The sequence below is a fragment of the Camelus dromedarius genome, chromosome 34 (genome assembly GCF_036321535.1).
Source record: "Camelus dromedarius isolate mCamDro1 chromosome 34, mCamDro1.pat, whole genome shotgun sequence".
In the NCBI taxonomy this organism is placed as follows: domain Eukaryota; kingdom Metazoa; phylum Chordata; class Mammalia; order Artiodactyla; family Camelidae; genus Camelus; species Camelus dromedarius.
The window spans coordinates 9,914,993-9,942,370 of record NC_087469.1 but is presented as its reverse complement, the minus strand read 5'-3'; the positions used below and the strand labels follow the sequence as shown (position 1 = coordinate 9,942,370).

Genomic DNA, 27,378 nt, shown 5'->3' with positions numbered 1-27,378 from the left:
CGTAAGCAGATGGGGTGGGAGGTCTCTGGATAAAGAAAACTAGGCATGGCTTTTTTGACATAAGAGAAGTCATTTTTGGCCTAAGCCATTTTGTAATCTAAGGCTGGCCACAATGCTGGCCCTTGAACAGGTCTCAGGAATTAATGATCTTAAGGGAAGTGAGAAAATGCAAGAACAAGGGAAAAGCAGTCAAGAAACAATAGATTATTGATAAAAGAGACTCCCAGTTCCTCCTCAAGGGATATACATAACAATCTGATGCAAATCTTTGAGTTCTGCAGGAACTAAGGACCCCACCCAGGTGGAAGATGGTACCTGCTGTGACCCTAGACTGGTCAGAACCTAAGGATTGATGTTGACCTTTTCTGACCCTCATGACTTCAATCAACTAAAGCTTTGACTCTGGAAACCTATGCCCCAATTCTTCGAATTCTCTTCTGCTCTCAAGCCCCTTCATGAATATGCATACCCCACCCAAACCCCTTCATGAATATGCATGTTTCCTTAATATAAAACATCCCCCAATTTTGCTGTTTGGGGAGACACTGCATTGAGAAAGATCCCCAGTGTTCTCCTTACTTGCTGCAAGTAATAAACCCTTCCTTCTCCTGCTCTTTGGCTTGGTTGTGTCTTTTGGTTTGATGCCCACCAAGAGGTGGACCCAGTCTTCAGAACTAAAGAAACATAAAAGAGTTGAGATCCAGAAGGAATTTGACTTGGCAAGAAGAGGGACACCTCTTTCACTGCTTCTGGAACAGAGGTAAGAATGGATTCAAGTATGTTTGTAGGCAGAAACTTCAGTGTTTCCCAGTTTCTCTGGGAAATAGAAGACAAGGAGGGACTTGAGAGTGGTAATGGACAGCAATACCAGCCATGGAGAATAAGAGAAGGAGTTAACAATATTTGGAAGGATTGATGGTCCGGATGAAATCAAAAACCTGGATTTGCCTTGGCACCAGCCTACCTGGCTGTGTGGTTTTCTTCACCACCATGGGGAAGTGGGGGAAAGGTTATACACAAAGAATGGGAGTGGCAAAAATTCAAGTTTCGTTTTGGCTTTTTCTTGAAAGACAGAAGAGAATCCCTTCCACTGACTCAGTGCCTCCATTTACCCACTTAAGGAGTCATCATCACTCACTAATCTCATGCTAGTTAAATGAGCAGGGAGTGTCTTAAAGAGTAGAGAAAAAGAGAAAAGGCAGAAGAACAGGCCTCTTCCAGCAGGGTGAGAGAAGCAGGAAATTTTGACTTCCCTAAAAACTGAAAGGTGATATATATGTCCTGGGGCTCAACTTCTGACCTTTCTCCCCCATCCTTGCTCTCCCACTACCTTCCTTTCGTGTCATATCCAGGTCCACTTCTTTCCGCGCTCCACCTCCAAACTCTCGTGCCTTTCCTCCACGTGTTTCTCTGTGTATATCGGTCGTCAGGGAGACGCTGGCCGGGCGGGGCTCTAATGACGCCACAATAGAAACAAGCCAATAGCCGTGACACGTCTCAGTGACGCGAGACGCGGGGTGCGGCTTTGCCCGCCCAGGCGCAATGAAGCGGCTGCCCGCTGGGTGGCGCCGATTTCCCGGGGAGGTCCTCTTCGGGCCCCCGGCGGAGGTGGGGGAGAGGCGGGCAGGAGCCGAGGCCAGGGAGCCCTCTGCGTCAGCTGCTGCTCATTGCGCCGCTCCAGTACCAGCCGGGACTCACCCACAGCTCCATGCTTGTGCCTGGCTCCACTCGTCCATCCTCAGAGAAGAGGTAGGTATGTGCCACCTGTCGGAGACTGGGGAGTAGGGGATGTGGAGGGCAGTTCCGTTTGAGGCTCAGAAAGTGAGGTGTCAGCGACAGCCTGGGCAGAATGGGCGCTAGAAATGTAGGGCAAATGCCAGCTGCGCTGAGGATCTCCAGCTGTGGGTGCCAGTTGTGTGAGGGGGCCTGCCAGCTGACAGTGCAGGGTGCGGGGAAGAGCCATCTGTGTGCTGATCAGTGTGTTCTAAGGCAACACTGCTTCGGCAGGTCCAGGGCTCTGAGCCCGGTGTGGGATGTGGCCTGGGAGTGACGCCTGGCCGCTGACAACCTGCTCTCCACGTGTGTGCGCAGCTCCTTTACACTCTCCTCTCAAAGCTCCTGGGGGGCTGTCTCTGGTCAGTTTGCCAGAGGGGTGAGGGGGAGGGTAGCAGTTAAGTAGAAGGGGAGATTTTCCACCAATCCCAAAGCAGAAAGAGGCATCTTTGAAATTCTCACCAATCTCAAACCAGAAGCAGCACGCTGTGCTCCAAGGCAAGTAACTTATACTTAACAGCCAAAGGAAGCCCTGGCCAACTCATTCTAGCTGTCCTCCAAGGAGTGACCATCCACCTCCTGACCTGGCTGCTTTTAGAATGGGGCTGAGTTGGAGCTTCTGCTGAGCCTCACCTCCCCAGGCATGGGCATGAGGAGGTCCCCCAAGTCCCACTCATAAAGTGGAGGAAAGGAGAGCTGGTTGGGTCGGGGTTGGAGCAGCCACCACTCCTTTGAAGCTCTAGATGATGCCAAACTGGAGTCGGAATGAGGACTGGAATGAGGGCCTGGGACGAGGGCATCCTCTGAAGTGCATCATCAGGACCCGAGCTGAGTCAGTAGCCTCTGCCGAGACAGGGTGGAGGCACCATCCTGGGTACTCCCAGTCCTCAGGGAGCGCCATCGAGAAACAGGAGAAACAGACCGGGAGCAGACGAGAGCACCAAGGCCCGAGAGGTTAAGAATCCTGCTCCGTCCTCCCGTGACCCTGCCCAGCCAGCCCGGCTCCTTAGGCTTGGGATCCTGAGCTCTCCTACAGGTAGAGTGGAACCACCTGGGAGCAGCCAGGATTGCTCCTGGTAGCCTGGGGGAAGCGGCACTTGCTGTATTTTTCTAGACAAAGGAGGAAGGAGCCTAAGTGGGCCTGGCCATTCTCTGATGGGTGGACTGGACATCTGGGAATAGGGCAAGCCGCGTTTGCTCTTGCCAGTTATGGGATATGGACCAGCTCAGAAAACCGTGGCTCTGTTCTCTGACATTCGAACAGAGCACACCCAAGGGGTGGCCTCGAGGCCCTTTTCTCTGTAGCAAGTTTCACCCAAGAGGTGCTACTACAAATACTACCACTAATTATAAGTGGAAGTATTCAATAGAGTGATAATTATCATTTATTGAACTCTTATTATGTGCCAGGAAAGTTACAAATATTATTTAATCCTTACTGCTTGAGGAATAGCATTGGCATTATTATTATTAATATTATTACTCCTGTTTTACAGACTAGATAAGGTTCAGAGAGCTTAGGTGATTTTCCCACTGTCTCAGAGCCAATAAAAGGGATAGACCCAGAATAAAAGCCCCGGCCTAGGAGTCCATTATAAAAGAGTTTGGACTAGAAACCCGAGAGGGGTCCCATCTGCCTCTCCCTATCTGTGTGCCCTTGAGCGAGCTGCTATCTGCCTCTAGGTCTCCTCCAGCTCCAAAGTAAAGGAGGGGGACAAGCACTAAGGCTTCTTCCTCTCCTCCAGTTCTGTGACTGACACCTCCTTCTCTATATTTTTGCCTCAATTCCACCCCTATCCCTCTACCATCTTTCCAGTTCTGTTTCCCCTTGAATCCTCCTCCTGTTCCACTTCAAGATGCCTTCGTTCAAACAGTCCTTGTAGGATCTCCTTGCGGGGTACTGGCCCACCACCAGGGAGGGTCTGCCACTGCCCCTTTAATTCTCCCCAGGCCTGGAATGCGAGAGAGTGGTGCTGGCCATCTCTGTGAGGTCAGATAAGATACTATATATATCGGAGTCGGTAACCTGAGCTCCGGATTACCCAGCCCCTGAGTCAGGCTCCAGCCTCTGGGCTGCCACTGTGCTCCCGGCCCTGCTGGGGAGGAGAAGACCCCAGATCCCGTCCAGTGTCCCCGGACACAGGTCAGTAGATGCCCTCTTTGGTATCTGAACTTTACAGGGTCATTGTCCAGAGGGCCCTGGACTGTCTGTTTTGGGGAGCATGTGAAAAGCTGCCCCACTGGTGGGTGCTGTGGACAAGGCCAAAAGCTCCAAGGCCCAGAGGAGAAAAGCAGAAGCCCTAGGGGAGATGGAGGGAGGGGCTCTCCTCTGGGGGGCTGGGGGGGACCAGAAGAGTGCCTGGAAGGGGGTGATTGGAGAAGAGAATGTAAGGATTCCAGTAGTGCCTGGGGACCCATGTCTTTGCCTGTTCTTGGAAGTGTAGAGATGCCCACCCCATCCCAACCCCAAATCAAGAAGCACCATCGAGGCACTGCCCTAAGCCCACCACTTCCCCAGTCAGGATCTGGCTTTAGTCTCCAGCCTCTTTATCTTACCTCTTTGCCCCCTGCCAACCCGTGGGCAACTACCAGGATCTAGAGAGAATGAGATGGACCACCCCCTTTGTTGATCCCCTGCCAAGGTATATGCGGCATGATTAGGCACTAAACTGGTGGGTCACCAGGTGCCAGCCCCTGAGAGAGAGAGCCACCAGTGACCTGCTGAAGGGGAGAGGGCAGGCTGAGGCACCTGGAGGCCTGAGGAGTAAACAAAACCCTTGGACTATGGGAGCACAGATATGCCCCACCCCAACCCTCCACTCTGCCTGCATCCTCCACTTCTGCCAGGATACCCCTCGACCCAGGAGTTGACACTTGTGTCTAGACAGGGCCCCAGCAGCTAGGAGTGTGGGCTGGAAAGTGTAGAAGAAGGGAGACAGGGCCCCTCTCAGCCCACTTTACCCTTCAAGGTCAACCATCCCAGTGCCTCATTCCGATGTTGTTAGCAAGCAGCTTTGGGAAGCTCTGAGGTCACCACTGTGGAGGTTCCCAAGCACCTGGTCCGACTTGCTGGGACTCCCCTACTCACCCATCCCGGACACCTGGGTAGGAGGGAAGGGACTGAACCCCATCTAGGCGTACCTCTGAAACCCAGTCAGGGGCTTTCTATCCAGGCCATGGTGAGGCCACAAAAGCTGGCATGCCTTCACCCCAGAAAGCAGAATGGATCTGGCCAGAGAGGGGCCATGAAGGCTGCTGGGGTTTAGGGCATTACCCATCCGCTACCCTGGGGGCCGGGAGTGCCTGGGATTCCTGGGGAGTAAGTCCCTCCCCTTGCTGGGCAGGTTAGGGAGCCCTTCACGTGAGCAACAGGAAATGACAGTGGCTGATGTAAGGGGCCCAGCTACCCCAGTGGGATAGGGTTCATTTTAATCCCTGACTCACCTAGCCTGGGTACCTTGGGGAGTAGGCCGAGCTGCAGCAAGGGTAAGAGGCTGGGGGGAATGTCCATAAGCAGGCCTTGGGCCAAAGACCCTGGCTGGGGCCAGATGCTGGGGCCAGGGGACGCGCAGGAGCTTGGCACCACGAGTGAAATGGAGGCCTCCGGGACCATCTCACAGCTGATCAGCATCATACTGGGGCTCAGGTTGCGCCTGGCTTCGCTTTCATTCCCCTGCAGTGGAAACTCAAAGGGCAGCTCCTGCAGGAGTCTGTACCTGCCATGCTATTGCCTAAACAGGGGATGCCTGGATCTCCCCAGACCCTATGCCAGCTGAGGGAGAGGCCAGGGAGGTGTGAAGTGGGGGCCTGACTTCAGGGTAGCTATGAGCAGACAGAGCACAGGTGGAGATCCCTGTCCAGCTCTACCACCACTCCCAGTGTGACCTTGGGAAATCCACATCACTTCCCTGAACGCTAGTTTCCTTATCTGCAAAGAGGCATAATAATAGCACCTGTTGCTTAAGGCAATCGTGAGGATTAAGTGAATTAATACACTGGTGTCCCAGAAGTCTTAGTGCAGTTTAAGCTTTAATAACTTCAGAAATATGAATGCTGAATACTTCATTTGAATGTTTCATTATTTAAACGTCTTGTAAAAATTTTTTTAATTTTGAAGGAAAATATTTTGAATTTCAATTTAATGTAAAAAATTAAACCTTCAAATGACGTTTGTAAGTTCGAGGCTTTGATTCTTCCCAAAGAATCAAAGCTTCAAACTGACCCTCACTCTGTATGAAGCATCCTTAGAATTGCGCCAGGGGCACAGTGTGGCTGTCTGAGGGTAAGACTTTCAGCTGCTGAGAAATGAGAAGCACTCAGCACAATGCCAGGTCCAGAGGCACTCAGTACCTGCTGGCAGGGATGACGGCCACCTGGCTCACTAGTCCTTCTAGGAAAAGGAATGCAGCCACACCTCCCAAGAGGGGGAAACTGAGCAAAGGGAGAGGGAAGTCTGGCAGAGCGGGGCAGAGCCAAGGCCCTCAGTGAGATGGCACGAGGAGGAGGCTGGCAGGCAGACTGTCCGAGGTGGCGGGCACCTGGGGAGACGCTGCCTGTAACCACATGCCTGTACTTGCCAGCTCCCGGGTAAACAGTGAAAGGAGTTGGGCAGCAGGGGCCCCACGCTGGGCAGGGAGGGGGATGGGGGATCACAGCCAATCGGCTGGCCTCCCACTGCCCCATGAAAGGGCCATTCAGTTCAGGCCGTTCCTGTGGCAACAAGGAGACTCGCGGCCATGTGAGTGCCCGTCCTGTCCCTGTCTTGCGCAGCAAGGCTATAGCCAGGGCCCCGGCCTGCTCTCCCACCCAGGGTGCCTTCTGCAGCCTCCAGGGACAACTGTGCCAGGTAATGCAAGGGGTGCCAGCCCAAGCCTTCTGCTCACCTGAAAGGTGCTGGCACTTTCCTCAAGAGTGAAACTGGGGGGTGGGGGAGGGGAGAGGCATGTTCAAGGCCTGAATAGGGACCTTTTCCCAGACAGGGCAGCTTCCAGGGGGCTGTTAGTGATGGCAGGACCACCGTGGGGGGCAGGAGGGGGAGATCTGTCAGTCGCCTGCCAGATTGGAGCAGACAGGAGAGCCAGAATGAGGAGCCAGCCCTCCTGGGATTCCGGGGGCTGGAAGGTGTGACTGCACCTCCAGCCCCCAAACCTTCCCAGGACTACTTGTGGGCCATCCAAGGGCCGACTGTCCCTGTATGCTGTACCTTGTTTGGCCCCAGCACTTCTGCGTCAGCAGGGCCAGGAGAGGTCACAAGCTTGGGGCACTGCCCGCAGAATACCAATTCCCTGGGAACCTTCATGTGGGGAAGAGGGGGGAGACCAGTGGGGAGGAGGCAGGAGCTCAGGCCCTGGAAGAGGGGCAGTCATATCTGATTGGCTGCTGGGTGTCCCAGAGCCCAGCTCCTGAGACCTGGAGTCTCTTTGACTTTGAATTATTGATGGAGCTCTCCAAAGTGAAATAGAGCAGGACTGGTCCCATGCCCCTGCCCCTGTGCCTCCTTCTGTCTCTCCCCCAGGTCTCCCTCAGCCTTCATTCTCTTCCTTCTCTGGCCCCCAGAAAGCTAAGCAAATGGGAGGAAAGTTTGTGGTTTCTCCCTAATCCTGCTGGAGGTCTTTCTCCAGTTCACTTTTACCTAGAAAGGGATGAATGATGTGCTGGAGGTGGGAGCACAGTGGGCAAGGAAGTACCCACGAAGGGTAAGAGGTCCCCGGGTGGGAAAGGCAGGCAGTAACTCCAGGCCAGGCCTTTGCAATGCCAGTCTGGACTGAAAATGGCTGGAGGTCTCTGGCAATGTCTAGAAGTTCTGTTCTGGAAGTTGCCACCTGCCAATCTCCCACCCCTGCACCTATCCCACGCCATACATGGACTGAGTTTCTGGAGCTCTCTGCCAAGACCTCAGCATTTGGGGCTTGGCATCAGCTTCTCTCTGCCCTAATGGGCTGGGCTGTGGGCTGAGGGTAGGCTATGGGCTGCCCGAGCCACTGACTGCTGAACAGCTAGATTCTGCCCACTGCCCGCTCATCCGCTTATCTCATGGGGGCTGCAGGCAGAAGCCTGGCGCCTGGGGCTGAGGTCAGAGGCCGGCCAGGCCAGGAGACAGCCAGCCCTGACATTATTATAGGCCTATGAAGGGAGGAGCCGGGCTGCCTGGCAGAGGCTGGGGGAGGAGATAATAACCCCCTTCACTGTTGGGAGCTTTCACATGGTATTCTCTCATTTGCTCCTCGCAACATCCCTGTGTGGTAGGAGTCATAATGATGATTATTATACTGATTTTACAGGTGAGGAAATTGGGGCTCAGAGAGGTTAAATGACTAGGGCAAAATCACCCAGCTTGTCAGCCCCAGGGCATGTCCAAACTGGCCCCTACCACGCTACTCTGAGAGTCCTGGATGGCTCTGCACCGCCCCCCACTACCCCAGGAGCCCCCCAGGAACCCCTGCTGACTCTCAAGGACAGGGACCTTATCCGACCTGCCCTTCTCTCTGAGCTCCACTGTATTTATCTACTTATTTTGAAGGAGGTACTAGGGATTGAACCCAGGACCTCGTGCATGCTAAGCACGCTCTCTACCACTGAGCTATATCCTCCCCCTCCAGCTTCATTGTAGATAAAGCCTGCAGACTTAGGGTGATGGAGAGTGGTCTCTAGGGGCCCCCATGGGAGCCTAAATTGGGGGAGAGGGGTGAATCCAGATACAGTGGAAGGAGCACTGGGCTGGAAATCTGAGAGACAGATTCTAATCCTGGCTCTGCTAGTGTGTGACCTCGGCCTAGTCAGTGGCACTTTTCCTCTTTGTACAACAGAGAAATTATGATGGATGATCCTTCATGGCCCTCAAAACTCCCCAATTCAGAGATTCTTTGTTCCTTCACCAGACCCATCCCAGCTGCCAGGACTGGGGGTGGGGACAGGGAGCGCTACCTGCAGTGCAGGATTTTAGCCTCTAGGGGGCCCCCTTTGCACAAGTCATTATCACCAAGAGCAGTTCAGGATGGGTGCTGGCAGGGGAACCCCTGGGAGGCCACAAGGCCCTAACTCCACTTATAGAACAGAAGGCTGAGATCACAAAGGAGGTTGGGCTCTACCACACGAGGATCCCCTACCGCAGCAGGTGACCCTGTCCAGGGAAGAACTCTGGGATTGGGTCTGGAGACCAAGGTCAAGCGCCCTCTCAGCTACTCACCCCCAGCGCCCTTTAGTCCTCTCATGAGCCTCCTTTTCCTCATCAGGGATCTGGCTAAACGATCCCCAGGTCATGCCAGCTCCAGACAGCGCAGGATTCCCAAAAGACTCCAGCTCATCCCATAGGTCAGAAAGGAGAGGATTAGCCTAGACTCTTGGAATGTCCGGTGCTTTCGATCCAGGAGGGGAGGGTGGCGGCATCCCGCCATCGCAGGAGGATCTGCAGAAGCTAAGGAAAGGGAGCAGATGGGATCTGGGCTGGAATGCTTGTTGCTTGAAGGGCTGCAGAGGTAGGGCAGTTCCTGCTTTCATGCCAGAGTCTTCAACAGGACCACTCGGGGTGGCCAGGACTTGCTGAGAGTGACAGCCCCCCATGGTTTCTTGGTTTCTTGTGCTTTCCCTGAGGTCTGAATGCACAGGTGCGTGCAGACCCGCGTGCATATGTGTGCACACACACGCAGAAGTGTGTCTTCCAGCGGTGGGCCAGTCTCTCGTGGAAGCAGACCACAGGGTACCTGGGCAAGATCTAACGTCTGGCCAGCTGGGGATGGAGAGCAGGTGCAGTGGGAGCCTGACCCCCAGCAGGGCTCTTTGACAACTGCTTTCTTTGTCTTTCAGCCCATGAGGCTCCCAGTCCCCACTGAGTGCCGCCCTGAAGGATGTCCCAGCTCTCCTCCACCCTGAAGCGCTACACAGAATCGGCCCGCTACACAGATGCCCCTTACTCCAAATCAGGCTATGGCACCTACACTCCCTCTTCCTACGGGGCCAACCTGGCTGCCTCCTTCCTGGAGAAGGAGAAGCTTGGTTTCAAGCCAGGCCCCCCAACCAGCTTCTTCACCCGTCCCCGTACTTACGGCCCCTCCTGCATCCTGGACTATGACCGAGGCCGCCCCTTGCTGAGACCCGACATCATCGGGGGTGGTAAGCGGGCGGAGAGCCAGGCTCGGATCGCCGAGCGGCCCTCAGGAAGTGGACTCAGCGGGGGCAGTGGTTTCCCTTATGGAATGACCACCAGCTCCCTCAGCTACCTGCCCGTGAATGCCCGCGACCAGGGGGTAACCCTGACCCAGAAGAAGTCGAACAGTCAATCCGACCTGGCCCGGGATTTCTCCAGCCTTCGGACCTCAGATAGCTACCGGATAGACCCCGGGAACCTGGGCCGCAGCCCCATGCTGGCCCGCACGCGCAAGGAGCTGTGTGCCCTGCAAGGGCTCTACCAGGCAGCCAGCCGCTCCGAGTACCTGGCCGATTACCTGGAGAACTATGGTCGCAAGGGCAGTGCACCCCAGGTGCCCAGCCAGGCCCCTCCCTCACGAGTCCCTGAAGTCCTCAGCCCCACCTACCGACCCAGTGGCCGTTATACTCTGTGGGAGAAGGGCAAGGGCCAGGCCCCTATGTCCAGCCGCTCCAGCTCCCCAGGGCGAGACACGATGGTGAGTTTGCCCCTGGGGGACCCAGGAATGGGCTGGGGAGGCAGTCACTGATGTAGAAGAGCCAGGTGGAGGAAAGGACTGCCAACTGGACCAATGATCGAAGACAGAGGTTTTCTTACCCACACCTCACAGTGGCTGCTCCTGAAGCCCAAGTGGGGACAAGCCAGGGAGGTCATCTCAGCACATCTGATGCCCTCGTGGCTCGGTGCCTTGCTCAGGGGTCTTCCCACTCTCCCTAGGAAACCTACTTCACGACCTGTGCACTCAACGATGGTCCAGCAGTGCTCTTGGAAGTGCCCAGCTACCCCCACCTACACTACGATTCTTACCCTCTACTTTCCCAGCCAACATGCTGGGGTCCCCTGCAGGCCCTGCCCCCTCCTGGACTGAATGCTGAGGCCCCCAGACCACCAGTGTGCCCTGTGGTAAGAGAGGCCTTCCTGCTCTGGTTGCATCTCTCCTGCTCAGGCTTTTACATCCCAGCCCAGAGGTATGGGTCAGCATCTGGACATAAGACATCAGGGGAAAAGGGGGACTCCTTTGGTTGACACTGGTTGGCTCAGGACCATGGTGTCTGGACAGTAGTTTTTGCATGTCTTTTGAGAAAAATGGTGGAGAAATTTTTGTCTAGGGCTTTAGACAATCCAATATCTCTATACTCCAACCCTGCCGGGGCTGGAGTGAAGGAAGGGGATCTGCTGGAGACCAGGGGTATGGGCTGGCATGGCCCCACTTCCATCTAATCCCTAAACACCCCTCTCTTGGGGCACTGACTACCTTCTGCCTTGTCTTTATTGGTTTACCCATTAGGTGGTGAACCCTCAGAGGATGAGAAAGAAATCACATCTCTACATCCCTCACCATGTGCCTAGCTCAGTGCAGAACTCATCTGACCTGCTTATCATGTGGGTGGATGGATGGATGGATGGATAGATAGATAGATAGATAGATGGATGAGTGGGTGCCTGGGTGTGTGGATGGACAGACAAGCATGTGGGCAGGATAACTGGGTGCTGTGTCTCCTTCATTACCTTATGTACATTTCCCCTACTCTTTGGACATGTGTCTTTTAGAAACAATAGCTGTGCTGTAGCAAGAAATGCTGCTTAGGGTGCTTGTCTGGAAAAATGGAACAGGAGCATAAGGCAGGGGCAGGGCTTTGAGTCATACACCTTGCAGCTTGTCATAACTAAAGGTCTTGAGAGGACAACTTTGATACCATAACTTAAGAGAGTCTGGGCCTTGCTGGGCCATCTGTGAAGCCATGGGAGATACCAAAGCTGGTGACTCCTAGAACATTCGGACCCTGAGAAGGCAGGGTTGGCTACGTTGGAGAGCTAGTGTAGACGAGGAGTGGGAGACAACAGGGCTGGCCTGGGAGAGAAAGATGTGCTCTCAGGGGACACGTGCTTGGGTTGAAGCGTGATTCACTTGAACACGTCTGGTGTTGCCCGTCTCAGGGGCAGTCAGAACGCAGCTCTCAGTGAAGGGGCTTGGGTCTTAGAAGCCTCTGAGGGGCTCCCTCCCTTAGCTCAGAGGAGAAGGGCTGTTTATGGTGGGGTCTGCAGACAGCCTACATCAGAATCACTTGCACAGCTTAACAATTCAGGGTCCTGGGCCCCACCCAGATCCCCCGAATCAAACTCTCTGGGAATGTGCCCTTTTCACAAGCCTCCCTGTAACCTTCACACACGCTGAGGTCTGAAAACCTCCCTTTACAGATAAAAGGGCAGACCCACCCTCAGCCCCAATCACAAAAGGGCAGGCCTCCTCCTCCTCTGGGAGTCAAGACTCCACTGGGACTCTGCCTCCTTCCCACACTGGCATACCCCAAACCTCCCTGGAGTCCGCTGCCCTCCAGCCCTTCCACAGCGGACACACGGCCCCACCCCCACCCCAGGGCTGGGGGGAGAGAAGTTTTGAGTTGGCCTCTGGGCAAACTTGGCCCCTTAACATCCTTCCGTCCCCTCCAGAAACAACTCACAAGGCACTTAAGGAACCAGTGGCCCTACAACTGAGCTATTGTTTCACTCTGAGCTCGTGCTCAAGAAGATACTGCCAAATGGGAAAGGCCCCTCCTGGGGTCAACAGTGTGAGACCTTGACTTTACCTCGCCCCCTCTCTCCTCACCATTCTCACCATCACTTCCTGGGGCTGACCGCATCTTGCTGCGGTGAGAACAACCCTATTCCTAGGGCCTGGACCACTTCTTTCTAAAACCAAGTCCAGTTTCCTTTCCCATCTTCATTTGGGGATCTCATGCATCCATTTCCAGTGCTCAGCTCACTAGCAGTGTAACTAACCTCTGAGAGGTTCCTGAACTTCTGAACCTGTCTCCTCTGTAAAATGAAAGCAGTCACAATTCCCACGTCATAGATGATTGTGAGGGATCAAAGATTGTGTGTGAAAGGGCCTGGCACATAGTAGGTGCTCGATGAATGTCCCTCCCAGGTGCTTTGGGAAGCAAGAGAGGTGTGAGCCATGGTCCGTGGCCTCAGTCCATTCACAATTAACTTGAGGAAATAAGTTCTACAAATAGTTGCAATAGGAGGCAGCCCGAGGTGTTTCTCTGTGTCACAGGTGGTGGGAAAGGGAGAAGTCACCTGAGGCCACGATGGGCTGCTATGACCGCTGGAAGGACAGTTTGCCTCTTTAACCTCGGACACCTCTCATCTGAGCTGTTTCCTCATCCATAAAAGGGAGTGGTCATGCCTGCCCTGCCCACCTCACAGGGATGTCATGAGGCTCAAAGCAAATATTGGATGTGGAGGAATCTGAAACCTGTAAAATGCTGCAGGAGAGCTTAAACTTAGCGGGGGGGGGGGGGGGGAGATGATGGAAAAGGGGCATTTGGCATCTGAATGGAGTGGGGAGGGGACCACGGTGGGGAAGAACAAAGGTGAGAAAGCACATCCTGTTTCAGGGTCCAGTGTGATCTGACTCCCCTGGGCCCCCACCCCAGGGCAGCCCTGGCCCCAGGCTCTCAGGGTAGCTGACTTGAACTACAGTTGGCACTCACAAAGGAAGGTCAAAAGCAGACCCAACCAGGGAGTAGAACATTTCCAACCAGACTCATTCCCCTCATTAATACAATAGCCCACGTGAACTTGGAATATCACAGATGCAGCTGAGCAGGAGTTAAAGAACTGGTGGGGGGAGGGGAGGACACATGAATTCCGAAACCACCCCCCCCTCCGGCTTGCTTAAATACCAACAAAATGCCAGTCCACACACCAGTGCAGCTCAGCCTAGGACAGTGAGGGCTGCCCCAAGCTTCACCTTCTGTTTTAAGGCAGAGAGACTGGAGAAGAGCGGGGTGTGTTAGTTCAGGACTGGTAAGAAAAAAAAAGAGAGAACTTCCACCACCCACAATGGGGACTCCAAGCCAGGCCCGGTGGGTTGGCCCTGCAGAGAGCCGAAGGCTCAAACACCCAAACCAGTCCTGTTCCCCCTCCGCCCCACCTCTCCTGTTCCCTCGGGCCTATGGAAGGACAGGCTGTTCCCACTGAGCCCGGCCAGGGCTGCGCTTTAACCCTACAATCCATCCTAATCCTCCTCCGCTCCACCCACTCCAGCTGCTCCCTCCCCGGCCCTGGCATTCTGCCCTCCGGCCTCAGCCCTGCCCTCCCCTTGCCTTGCCCTGCCCAGGCCACCCTGTCGCCTCCCCAGGAAGAGCTGGGGTTGGCCCAGGGCCCTCCAGAGCAGTCACCAGACCGGGCACCTGCTGCTCAGGTACAGAGCCAGAGACTGATGGCTCAGAGTCTGAGACTGAGGCTCAGAGCCTGGTGTAGCCTGTTACCCTCAACACAGCCTCCTCCACAGCCTTGCTCTCTGCTCTGGAACCTGTTGCTAGGAGCAGACAGTCAGGGAACCTAGATTACCAGGGTTCTTTTTGCCACTGGGGCTGCTGACTCAACCTTGGGTTCCAGCTGTTCAGTGACAAGGAGATTATATAAGCTGAGGTCATGTGCTTTTTCTCTTGGGTGGGACTTTGGACTTGACTGCTGCAAAGCAGTGGGGAACAGGGAGGAGTTTTACTCCCAAGAGAACTAGCTGAGGACAGCAGGGGCTGCCCTGGAGCTCCCGGGTGAGAAGTATGACCTTCCTCTCTCCGCTGCCTTCTCACTGTTTACTCAGCCACGCTGAACTGCATCCCTGCTGTCTTGTTTGTCCAGCTTGGCAGCCTGAGACCCTGGGGCTTGTCCTCACCCACTTGGCCACCCGGAGGAGGCTAAACTTCGTGAGGGCCTGAATCTGTGCTGACAGCATAGGACAGTCATGTGGAGACCTTAAGCCAGAGGGGTCCCACAGCCAGGACTGGTACTAGCTACTGAGAAAGAAAGAGCGGTCGGTTTGTGGTCTGTGGTTAGACTCAGCAAGACACCGATGTCTCCATCCCTTGAAGACTGGCTGTGGACTGTGACCTGGCTGGTGGCCTTGGTGCTACCTTAACCAGGCTCAATTTCTCAATCAGTGCCCAGTACCATGCTCCCTGCCTCCTCCTCCATCCCCACTCCAGGTTGTCTCTGGAATTAATGTGGTGCTGGGGTGGGGCTCAGCAAAGCAGAAGTTAATTCAAGCCTGGCCAAATATCCCCTGCCCCTGAGGAAGCCACTCCACTGACCATCAGCTGCAGAAATGAACACCATGTTCAGGGCTCAGAGCTGGACACGTGGCCCCCTGCACCCTCTCACCGCCATGGATATGTAAAACCGGCACCCCACACAAAGGTACAAGCAAGAGGGAAGTGTGTGGGCCTCTGGAATCCAGCTGGTTCGGGCCAGACTGCCCCCTAGGCTCAAAAGAGTACAGAGATTTTGGCCTCCTGAGGTCTGAGTGATGCAGAGAGGTGGAGCTGCCTATAGAACTTAGGTAGGACTGACTGGTCCTCCCCACGAAGGGCACTTAAACCCTAACAAGGATTCTGAGCCCCTGCCGGTTCAATCGGTGGATGAGGCCACCAGTCTGTCCCATTTGTGGTGGTAACAGCAGGTGTGCATGGAAGCAGGGCTGTTGGCCTGAAGGCATTTGCCTGGGCCTGAGCAGTTTTTCTAAACCAGGACCCAGCTGCCCACTAAGATCTGAGAAAGCAAGATCTCCATAGTCCAGCCTCAGGCACAGCTAACCGTGACTTTAACTTATTTAAATGCTCCATTCGTGCCAGGAAGGATTTGAGGTGAGAAAATTATTTACAGGGGAGGCAGGCCAAGCACAGGCTTTGAGAAATAGCAGTTTCGCTCCGGGTGCAGGAATGAGCCCTGCTCAGATTAGCTCAGCGTGTTTGAGGCCAAGTCATAGGGCCAAAGCCAGACTCAGATCCCGTAAGACTGTATGTGTTACCCGTCCCACTTCAAGAAATGGCACGGAGGGAGGAGAAGGAGTCTCACCGGGACTTGGCTAGTTAAGAACTGAACCAACAGTTCTTGGTTGGTTGTGTCCTGTAGCAGCCAGACCTGCCTGACAAGACTGGACCCTGTGTGAATTCTTTCCGCCCAGACTTCTCAAAGGGCTCCCACGCAGGGGCTTCCCCCATCTGGGCCTCCCTGCTCCCAGCAACGTCCCTAACCTTCTGCATTCCAGGAAAGAGGGAGAGAGCGTACTGGCAGGATGCCATGATGGCCTGGGGTAGCCAGCCTATATCAGGGGGAGACAGGCCAAATGCTCCAGTACGTGAGCACCTGATGGACAGCGTTGTCTGCAGCACACTTATTCAACAGGCAGACCCAGACTCACCCTGCCCCCTCTCCCGAGGCCCAGTGGGACTTCCAGGATGCCCAGCAGAGCCTGGTCTGTCCCCCTTTAGTGATGGGCTCAACACCTTTATTAAGCACCCACTAAGAGAAGCCCCAACCCTGCCCTTGAGGAGGTATCAGTGTGATGGCACCATCAACACACAAGCTCAGATCATTTACAGAAGTCTTAGAGACACTTAGGAAACAAAGATAAACATATTAAGACAAATTAATACAGTGCAAACAACATTAATAAACAGTAATGTGGTATTTAGAGCTGGGTGGAGTTCATTAGAGAAAGCTTTGTGGAAAACATGTGTTTTGAGCAGAATTTACCAGCAGGTAATTAGCAGAGAACAGGAAGGGCCATCCAGAATCTCCTGGTAGTTGCTGCAAGCCTGGGTTTTGCTGTAGCACAGGTCTGGGTTCAAAGCCACACTGCCATTTACTAGCTCTGTGGTCCTGGCAAGTCTCTCTCTTGACCTCTCAGGGCTTAAAGTCCTTCGTCTAGAAAACAGAGGTAATAGTTACTGCATCATTGTGTTATTATGCAAGTTAACTGGGATAATATATATAACGCACTTAGAAGTACCTAGCATTTAGTAAGTACATAATCAGTTTTGCTTTTTGAGAGAAGGCAAGTGGTGAAGCAGGTTGGTTGGCAGCAAGGATCAGAGAAGAGGGAGGGTGGTGACAATGGTGTGCTGCCTATGGATGACAGCCTCACAGACAGGGCTACCTGAGGCTTCCGTACTGGAGAGAAGAGTCGGCCGCTTGTGGTGTTTCAGGGCAGAAGAGTGATGTGATGAAATGCAGGCATTGCTGCAGACAGTGTAAGACTGGCTTGAAAGGGTGTGGTTAGAAAGAAGGCAGCGAGGACAAAAAGGCTGTTGCATTTTGTCCAAGGTCCAGGTTTGGTCACTGGGTGAGGACAGTGACCTAACATCCCGCCCTCACTTATTAGCCAGGAGAATGCCCTATAGCTCCTGCTGCTGTCCACTCCTCCCACCACCGCTCCTGGAACACACAGGGGCAACCGTCTGTACACCTCTCTCAATAGCACAAAATTGCTGTTCTGTGGGAGGCCTGGGGTACAGCCATACGTGTGTCCTGGGCACATTCCCCGTGTGGCTGTGGTCGTGTGTGCAGTGCGCGTGTACATGTGAGGATGAGCAGGCCAAGAGGAACAGAAGGAGGCCACAGATGAGTAACAGCACACACTGCTGCCTCTCAGTATTTTTAAATGCTAAAAATACTGGCTAAAAATAGCCATCAAGCTCCAAACAAGATACTTTCCCCAGGCAGATTCTGTGTGGGTACCCGATAGGTGAGGCGGGTGGAGCATCAGGAATAAAACACTGAGACCTCTGATCTTCAAGTATTGCTGCCCCTAGGTCAGAGCAGTGCACTCTCCCCCACACCAGCTGAGCACCTATTTCTCCACCATCGTGTTGCTTTATCCCCATCTCCCAAAAAGAAATCAAAATTTGAGATTCTGGAAGAGATGGAGTTGGGTAACTGGATAGAAGAGGCCAGAAAAGATTCTTTCCTGGGGCCAAAAGGGACAGTGACCTCTTCCACCTTATAAAAATATGGGCACTGCCTCTTGATAATGGGCCAAACCCTAGTTCCAACTGGAGGGAGGAGGGGAGGTCAGTCCCAAGGCCCTGGAAATCTATCTTCCTAACCTTGGCCCAGTGACCCTCATGGACTGTGTGGATGTTGGGCTTCAAGAAGGCCTGAACCTCCCCCCACCCCCCGCCAATGCTGTACAGGTTTGTGCGTGAGTGCATCTTTCCCTGAAAAACGAGTACAGAGCTTTCATCTGGTTCTCAAAATGATCTGCAAGGCCCCAAAAGTAATGAATCGCAGGCTGCCTTGGGGGAGGCTCACCCGGCTGACACTCGGCCTTGGAGACATGTCCTCTGCGGGCCTCAAAGTGTCTCCCGAGTCCCAGTCCCGAGGCGGGTCCGGGGCTCCGCGCTCCGGTCCTGCCTGCCGGGATCCTGCCCGCCGCGGGGGGCTGCGGGTCTCTGCGGCGGGTGGGCCCGGCCGGGGCCAGGGAACGGTAGGCAGGGGCCAGGGAGCGGACCCGCAGGAGATGAGGGGTGGGCGGGGGAGCAGCCTCGCCCGGGTCCGCGTGCCGGCGCCCGGGGGCGGGCCCGGGGCGGGGCTGGAGCCCTGGCCCCGCCCCGGCGCTGACGTCGTGGGGCCCGAGGCTCCCCCGGGGGCCGGCAGTCCGCCGGATCGCTAAGCCGGTGCCGGGGCGGTTGGCGGCGCGCGCCGGGGAGGTTGAGGCGGAGCGGCGCGCGGTCGACCCGCCGTAGCGGTTACCGCCGGGCGCCGCGGACGGTGTCCTGTGGCGGCCTCGCCGGCCTGGGCGTCCGGGCTGTGGGTCCGCGCGGTACTTCCCCGCGCCCCCTTGGCCAACGTTAGGCGAGGGGCCGAGCCCGCCGCCCGCCCCCCAGCATGCGCACCTCGTACACCGTGACCCTGCCCGAGGAGCCCCCCGCTGCCCCCTTTCCCGCCCTCAACAAGGAGCTGCGGCCGCGCTCCACTCTCTCCCCTTCCCTGCTGATCTCCACCTTCGTGGGGCTCCTGGTCAACAAAGCCAAGGTACGCGGGGCCCTTTTCCGGGACCCCCACGCTGAGGGCTGGGGTTCCGCCTCCTCCCCGGGACGCCCCAACCCATACCTCCGTCCGCCGCGCGCCCTCGGCCCGGGCGCGGATTCTTCCCAGCCCCCCCCCACCCTCCTTTCCCAGGGTCTCCCGGCAAGGAGTGCCCCCTCCCCATGTGATCTCACGCTCACTCGCGGCCCCTGCCCCTTGTTGAGGTCCCAGCCCCGAGTCCCCCTCCCCTCTCCCTCTCCGCGACCCAGGCACCAGGTGGCTCTTGGGCTCTTAATTAATTCCTGGCACCTATCCGGACAGGTGCAGGAAGGCGTAACCTTGACTAGTTCTCGGGGTGTGAGGGAACGGGCAGCTCGCTGGACTCTGCTGGTGTGACTCCTCCAAGGCCAAAACCCAGCAAGAAAGGCTGATCAGAAGGGGGCTGCCTCCCCGTCACTGATCCCAAAAGGCCCTCTCCCCGAGGGTCGGTAACAGGGGTCCTTTGACCCCGTGAAGGGCAGAGGAATTGCAGACTGGAAAGAGGTCAACGTCCCTTCTCTTCCCAGCCCTCCCCAGTTCTGCTAAGTGGGCGCTGGAGCCTTCAAATGACGTAGCCACTCCAGAGTGATGCTGGGGCTAAAAGCTGGGCACTGTCCCCTGGGGGAAGGGAGAAGGGGCCAGAGCTTGGCAGATCTTATGTAACAGCACCAGCTCCCGTGTTGGCAGTGCGTGCACTGCCCCGTGCCAGGGCCACACCAGGCTCCTTGGCTGCAGCCAGGACTCATGGCTGACCCTCATGGCACAGGTGAAGTACGCCGGAATGCTCTTTCCTGGGCTGGGGTCTCGAGTGTGAAGGCACAAACCTCAATCAGCCTTTTTAATATGGCCTATATTCCCGGATGTTTCCAATGCCTTAACGTAGAGCGGGTGCTTCCTGAGTCCCCTGCACCTTCGCTGGAAGGTGAACGCTGTTTACTGGCTATGGAGGTGGCATCTACTTTCTAGACAGTGGTTGCTACTGAGTCACATTAGGTGTGCTGCTGGCTAATTTGAAGGATGTTCTTGACCCAAACTTTCTCAGCTCTTTGCACTTGAGTTCCAGCATCCTAGCTGGAGTCAGTTCCTCCTCTCCTGGTGAGAGGCTGGCTATACAGGGTCTCTCCCAACTTCTCCAGTTCTAGCTTCTCCCTGTCAGCCCTGAGGTAGGATTGTTTTCCCCGTAAGAAAGGTCACTTCTGGGACATTTTGTTCCTCTCTGGAATGGAAAGTGCTGACTTTCCCTGGAGCTCCTGATTTCCTATTCATGGCAGAAGACTATCTGGCAAGGCAGAGAAGAGTCCTGCTCTCCCCTCCACCCTAACCCCCTGACTCCTGTCACCCAGCCGCCTTCTACATAGGATGCTTACGAATTGCCAAGTGGTTTCAAGCTCAGGAGGTTTTAGACAGACACAACCCCCACCCCCAGAACGAAGAGGGTCCTAGCGATGCCTTGAAGGAGCCTCTCCAGCTCTCCTCCACCGGCCAGGCCACAAGTAAGATTAGATCCTTCAGGATAGTAACTGTTCATCACGATGCGTTCTTCTTGACCCTCTGTCTGCTGGGTCAGAGTGTCGACACCGCAGGAATGCTTCCCTAGAAAGATGCCTCCGGTCTCCCGCTGCCCTACCCCCGCTAGTGCTGCGTGACTGCATCTCAGCCGAGGGTGGACAGTGACAGTCACCAGTGGTGGAAGCACAGGGGGGTGAGAACTAATAAAGCGCTGCCAGAAAGAGGTGTCAGAGTGGGCGTTCAGCTGCGGGCGGGCTTTACTGCTTAGTTCCAGGCGGGCAGCACGGAGACGTCAGTGTTTCTGCTGGGCCCCAGGTTGCCCTGAAAGTGCTGGTAAGGTCTTTGTCCAGGGAATTGTCTTTGTTGTGGCCCCTGCCTGGAACATCAGGCTTTAGATTGTTGGAAAGGTAAGATTTAAATTTTGCTTTTGGGGCCCTACACTGCTCTGTTCTTCAGAGGCTGCTTATACCCCACCTGCTGCCAATAGGCTTTTCTTTCCAGCTGCAGGTAGAAATCAGGTCTGTCTGCTGGTTTAGGTATTTCCTTGCCTGCCTGTTAGTGTTAGACCTAATAAGTGGCAAGGAGGGATCCTCTTACTTGTGGGATCAGCAGGGCAGTTCCTGAGAAAAGCCCTCCTTCAGCCTGCTTCTCCCCACCCCACCCCCCTTATGCTGACAACCTCATGGGCTTTGAGCTGCTGACAGCCTCAGATGCTGTCAGCACACGGCATGAGTAATTTTAGCTGAGTTATTTCAGGCTTCTGTTCTGATCAGGGTTGAGCTGGCCCCACGCATGCCCCAGCCAGTGTTGCTCCAGAGCTGCCTGCTCCCGGGTCCCCTCCCTGAAAGGGAGGATGGCAGGGTCCTCTGTGCATTGCTGCTTTAACCCTTTGAGCCTGAAGGTTTTCTGACTCCTTGGAGATTGGGCCAGGATTAGCCAAGAGACCTGGAAAAACAACACTCAGCGTCCTTGACCCAGCACCTGCGCTCTCTCCAGCCCCCTTCCAGCCTCCACCAGAGGGACAAGGGCAGGAGTAGCGCCTGCAGCCAGGTGCTCACCTCTGCGTGGCCACAGTCTGCCATCAGAAGGACTCCCAGCCAGTGGCCAGTCAGGATGTTGAAACCTGAACCAGGTGGGGAGGATTCTCCCAGGCTTTAATCAGCCCTGAGGAGCTGAGCTCAGCTGAAAGGAATTCCACCTGTCCCTGGCAATTCAGAATGGCAGGCCGACAGAATTTTTCCCAGCTGAAGATCTGAACTCAGTTGATTTTCGTCATTGGGCTTTCCAAGACCTCCTTGAAGTGCTTATTAGTATAGCTGCTTTATAGCTCAGACATTAGCGGTACACGTGTAGGTCATTTAGAGTGTGCCTGGACTGGGGACCTGAAACTTATGTCAGGAATCAGATATGTGAACTCCCAGTCTCTGGCTCTAATCTCTAGTCTCCAACATGGCAGAGAATGAAGAGTAACGTAAAGATGGGAAGAAACACGTGGTCAATAAAGGAAAGCAAAGCCCTGAGGAATATTTTTGTTGTGTGTTGAAAATGACAGGCATTCTCACCCCTCTTTCTTACAATGTACATAGACTAAAGTTGGAGAGAGAGTAATGTGTGTGGCCTGATGCTAGCAGCTACAATCGGCCAGAAAGAACCTAGCGTGGGGCCGGCTTCTTCCTTCAGCCTCATATGCCACGTGTTCTTTGCTTGCAGAATTCTAAGAGCGCCCAGGGTCTGGCTGGTCTCCGAAACCTTGGGAACACGGTGAGTTCTTCCCAGCCCACTTCTTCCCTGAGACCACTCCCTTCCATCCCTACTGGGACCATCTAACCAGAGTCCCCTCCTGGCTTCAGCTGACTCCCTACCCTCCAGGCCAGTTGGTAGCTGCCCTTCCTGACTGGTGTTTTACAGAATTGCTGGGCTCTGCCTCATCCCCGCCCCCAGCAGGAAGGACTGCTAAAGGGGAGTTGCCCTTTTCGCTGGCGGCCTAGCTACTTTCCTGGATCCTTCTCAAGGACATCCATCACTTCCCCACCCACTTCCGTCTGGCTCCCCCACACCCTTTTGTACACCTGTTTAGTAAATAACCAGTTGCGTCACCTGTGCCAGCGGTGGGAATCTGCCTCACACCTTTCACTTACAGAAAGAGGAACTTGAGGCTGTGGGAGGATTCATTTCAGGGCCAGGTGAACCGGAGGGCCTGGGGTATTAAGGAAATAGACATGCCAGCCGGGGGTCTGTCTTCCCCTGCTGACGGGACGCTCTCTTGCAGTGCTTCATGAACTCCATCCTGCAGTGCCTGAGCAACACCCGGGAGCTGCGAGATTACTGCCTCCAGAGGCTGTACGTGCGGGAGCTGAGCCACAGCAGCAGCGCGCACACGGCCCTCATGGAAGGTGAGGGGCCCGTGCGCACAGTGGTCTTGGTCCCCGCTGGACACTTCCCCGCTCTCCTGCTGCTGTCCTGGTGGGGCTGTGTTCTGTGTTCCTCTTCTGTTTCTTTTTCTTTGGCTTCTTTTTGTTGGGACTCTAGTTGCTGAATTTCTTAGAGAAAGGGGCTCACCTGTCTTCCATGCCCCCCTCTACCCTCTCCTTCCAAGAATTTGCAAAACTAATCCAGACCATATGGACCTCATCCCCCAATGATGTGGTGAGCCCCTCTGAGTTCAAGACCCAGATCCAGAGATACGCCCCGCGCTTCGTCGGCTACAAGTAAGGGCCCGGGGGACGGGTCCTCCCCAGGGTGGGTGGTGGCAGCAGCAGGTGCTAGGGACGAGGGGTGTTCTCACTCTCCTTTCCTCGGGTTCAGTCAGCAGGATGCCCAGGAGTTTCTTCGCTTCCTTCTGGACGGGCTCCACAATGAGGTGAACCGGGTCACAGCGAGGCCCAAGTCCAACCCCGAGAACCTGGACCATCTTCCGTGAGTAGGAGGAGAAGCATGCCAACTTCTTTGGGGGTAATAGTTTGGGGGAGGATTTTGGATACTAAGGATTTCAGTTGGTAGACCTTTAGACTTATCATGGTCTGAGCTCTGACCCAGTCGTCTTCCTCTCTCTGGGTCCCAGTGATGATGAGAAAGGGCGCCAGATGTGGAGGAAATATCTAGAACGGGAAGACAGTCGGATCGGGGGTAAGTGCAGGCACAGGGGCATGCCTGCCTCCCCTGTGAACTGCTTTGCCTGAGCAGAGCATGGGTTCTCCCAGGGACCCCTCCCAATGCCCAGTGCCCAACCAACCGAGGCAGGAGTGGTGGTGAGAAAGGAGACCCTGCAGTTAAGCATCGCATGTCCATCTCTCCCCCAGATCTCTTTGTGGGGCAGCTGAAGAGCTCCCTGACGTGTACTGATTGTGGTTACTGTTCTACTGTCTTTGATCCCTTCTGGGACCTCTCACTGCCCATTGCTAAGGTATGCACCCCTGTCACCCCACTTTTGAAACGCAGCTCTTATCTTCTCTGTGTTGTTGACTTCTGACCTTTACTTTTCTCTCCCAGCGAGGTTATCCCGAGGTGACTTTAATGGATTGCATGAGGCTCTTCACCAAAGAGGATGTGCTTGATGGCGATGAAAAGCCAGTAAGTCACCCTCCGTGAAAGCGAGAGCACATCTCCCAGAGCCCTCTCGGGGGCAGACCAGCCGCGGAATTGCTGGATTCGGCCATCAGCCTTCCCCGCGAGTCCTTCTCAACTCTGTCGTATCTTTCAGACGTGCTGTCGCTGCCGAGCCAGAAAACGGTGTATAAAGAAGTTCTCCATCCAGAGGTTCCCAAAGATCTTGGTGCTCCGTATCCTTCAGATCCATCAGGGCAGGGACTCGAGAGACTGGTGACAAGGGGCCACTGTGAGGGCAGGCAAAGTAGGGAAGAAGGAAACTTGATGGGCTTTCATTCTCTTGTTTGCTCTTCTGCTTCCCAGGAAGTGCAGTCACCCTCAGGGGCTTGTCTCCTGTTCTTTGACCCTGTTCTCACCACCCTGCTTGTCCTTGACTCACATCAATACCAGATCTGAAGCGGTTCTCAGAATCCAGGATACGAACCAGCAAGCTCACAACATTTGTGAATTTTCCACTAAGAGACCTGGACTTGAGAGAATTTGCCTCAGAAAACACCAGTAAGTATTTTTCAGCTGGAAGGGCAGACACAGGGCACAAGTATCTGAGATGCAGATGGGAGGCCAAGAGGTGGAGGGAAGCTGCTCACAGGTGAGATGGGGAAGCTGGGAATAGGGGGCAGGCTGGGGACGGGGGACGCAAGGGATGCCTGGGGGCTTGAAACCTTGTGCTTCCTCCTCAGACCACGCTGTTTACAACCTGTACGCTGTGTCCAATCACTCCGGCACCACCCTGGGCGGCCATTACACAGCCTACTGCCGGAGTCCGGTGACAGGCGAATGGCACACCTTCAACGACTCCAGGTGAGACAGACCTCAGACGCCCGTACCTCCGTCTGTGCCTGGACAGAAGAGGTCAGGGCCAGAAGGCTGAGCGGCTGCCCATTTGAAGACTGTCCAGGAGACAACAGGAGAGGGTGGCCTCGGGTGTCCAGTAGAGAGATCAGAGACGGGCCCTCTCACTCCCCCAGCCGCTCGGCTGTATCGCGGTGGCCCTCGCCCGCCAGGCTGACCTGTCCCTGCTCTCTCCGCAGCGTCTCCCCCATGTCCCCCAGCCAAGTGCGCACCAGCGACGCCTATCTGCTCTTCTACGAGTTGGCCAGTCCGCCCTCCCGCATGTAGCAGCGAGGAGTACAGCCCGTCCTCCCTCCCCTGTGGTGGCCCCACATCCAAAGTTCTTTTAAAAAGACAAACAACAAAAACACCTGACACGTAAGAGGAAGATACAGTGAAGCTGCCGGGCAGGAGCTGCTGCAGCCTGGACGGGGTCTGGGGGGGAGCCCGGTGCTCCCAAGCCCGCCCGGCAGGGAAGACGGGACACTGGGGGCAGCCAGCACAGCGCCCCTCGGCTTCTCTTGTTTGCATTTGTAAGCTTGTGGTTTTTCTCCTGTGTGTGATAAACAACGGTCGGCGGGGAGAAGATGCTCGTCCAAGCCGCCGGCTCCAGCCCCCACGCTTCCCGAGAAGACAGCGCCCTCTGGAGCCTGCTGGGAGGATCGCTGCCTGGAAGTGCCGCCCGTCTTCCCCTGGACCCTGCTCACCCTCTATGGTCCAGGAGCAAGAGAAGCATCCATGAGCTGAGAGCCCTCTTAACGCTGCTAACTCCAGGGGCACACGTGAGGGACATCTTTGAAACAAGCTGTTTTTGGTTTTTAAAAGCCCAACTTTTTTTTTTAATTATCATAACTAAAGTTTTCAGACTGGAGATGCTCTCCTTCACACCTCTTAACAGCTGGGACATTGTGCTGGTCATTTTTCTTTTTTTTTTTTTTAATTCTTCAAATATGACTTATCTAGTGCTAGCCCCCAGTGGTGCTAGGTGGGAGTTGGCCAGGCCCCAAGCACAGCCACAGTAGGCCTGGGATCTGATAAGTTTTTTGGTTTTTTAATGTTTTGGATGGAATCTAGTTGCCTCCAAGAATTGTGCCTTATAGCATTTGGGGACCAGGGGGTAACTGCCCCTCCCTGAAATATCCCTCTGCCTCTGCCCTTTTCCCCAGTGCCATGTTCAGAGCCGCTGGCGGAGCTCGGGGTGGTACCCGCGGTCCCTGGCTTGCTTCGCATCACAGTGAGGTGAAGAGGAGAGTAGGTGAGAGGAGATGTCTTCAGGTAGTGCGTCAAGTTCTTCCCTCCCGCTTCCTCTAAGCCACCCCTGGTCTACTCCCCAGCTGTTGGAAGGATAGCACAAGCCCCTGACTCTAGAGCTGCTCTTACCTTTAATTTATTCCCCCATAACATGCTCTTTCTCCCCAACTGCCCTGCCCCAAGCCTCCTTCTCAGAGCCTCCTGACACAGGCCCTTTGGACCGAGTTTCTCAGGGATGCCCATGCCGCCCCCAGCTCCTCTTGGCATCAGTCTGCAGTCCAGCCTGGAAGCTAGAACCTGGGTGTTTTGGGACATCTTGCCTCAGTTCTAGGATTCTTTCCCACGGGCTTGATTTTGCCCTAAGTAGTTGGGCAAAAACTGCTGTCCCAGAGAAAAGCTGTTTAGCAACAGGGCGTGGAGCTCTCTGCACATCCACAGAGCTGGGCCGGGCTTGTGCCCCTCAGAGCCTAGAGCTTTCCAGTGCTCCCAGGAGGCATCAAAAAAAGACACCCTGAGTTTAACTGGCCTGACAGCCTTTTCCAGGGGAGACCTGTGAACCTGAGCCAAAGGGCTGGTGTGTACACTTGTTTACTGTGTAAGCAAGAGTAGAAGAATGTGTGATGTACAGTGGAATCTTGTACAGAATAAATAATAGCTTTGAGAAACAAATTGGTGAGCAGTGGAATCTTGATTTGGGAGGGGTTTGAACCCAGGAAGCACTCCTAGCCTGTCAGTGGCCAGGTATTTTACTGCTTTGACCAGATTGTAAATTCCAAGTTCTGGAAAAAGTTAACTACCCGCTTTTTGGTTTAAACTTCTCAGTTCTGTAAAAAAAAAAAAAAAAAGCTGAACTAGTACTCATTTTGAACATGACATTTCTCACCTGGATTCACCGGTTATTAACGTTTTCCACCTCTGTCTATGTATACTTTATTCTTTGGGGCAAAATATTTAGGGGTGAGGTTTCCAATCACCATCAGCATGTGTCTCCCACTTAATCACAACCCTGGCTTCACACCTAAGAAAATCAGCATCTCTAACAGATGTTCCTTTAAACGGTCTATCTGCTCTTTAACTGCTGGCCTGGGCACCCTCGTGGTTCCCTGTTGACCCGGGTACCTATGCTGACCTACAACAGGCTAAGACAGGCCTCTCCAGCAGAGGCTTAATACAGCAAATCTGCTCTTAGAGCAGAGCGGCCGTGCCTGGGCGTGGAGTGATCAAGGCTTGGTCCTCGGTGAACGGAAGCTCTCAGCTTGCCCCACAAAGACCTGGAAACAGCTGCCTTTTCATTAAAGGTGCTGTTCTCCAAAGTGTTTTCAAGACGGCACCAGATTTAACCCCTTGAAGGGAGGGCCTCACTGGGGCCCCAAGGGACTCGGCGCCTTTGGTTTTATCTTTTCTCA

General features: G+C 54.8%; 1 protein-coding gene across 4 annotated transcripts; it reads left to right on the top strand.

Moving 5' to 3' along the window:
* Window positions 1–1,658: 1,658 nt before the first annotated feature.
* On the top strand, window positions 1,659–26,641 carry USP2 (ubiquitin specific peptidase 2). Of its 4 annotated transcripts, none has more exons than XM_010981327.3 (13): window positions 1,659–1,749; window positions 9,577–10,394; window positions 21,995–22,045; window positions 22,554–22,677; window positions 22,881–22,992; window positions 23,090–23,200; window positions 23,346–23,410; window positions 23,584–23,687; window positions 23,774–23,854; window positions 23,985–24,063; window positions 24,281–24,388; window positions 24,571–24,691; window positions 24,922–26,641. In XM_010981327.3, exons 2-13 carry the CDS (start codon window positions 9,618–9,620, stop codon window positions 25,007–25,009), a joined length of 1,821 nt encoding a protein of 606 aa, XP_010979629.1. In that variant the 5' UTR covers window positions 1,659–1,749; window positions 9,577–9,617; the 3' UTR covers window positions 25,010–26,641. The 4 variants fall into 4 exon arrangements, with proteins under 4 accessions (XP_010979629.1, XP_010979627.1, XP_064338219.1 ...); XM_010981325.3 differs by lacking the exon at window positions 1,659–1,749 and adding an exon at window positions 3,827–3,916; XM_064482149.1 differs by lacking the exon at window positions 1,659–1,749 and adding an exon at window positions 6,506–6,619.
* Window positions 26,642–27,378: the final 737 nt, after the last annotated feature.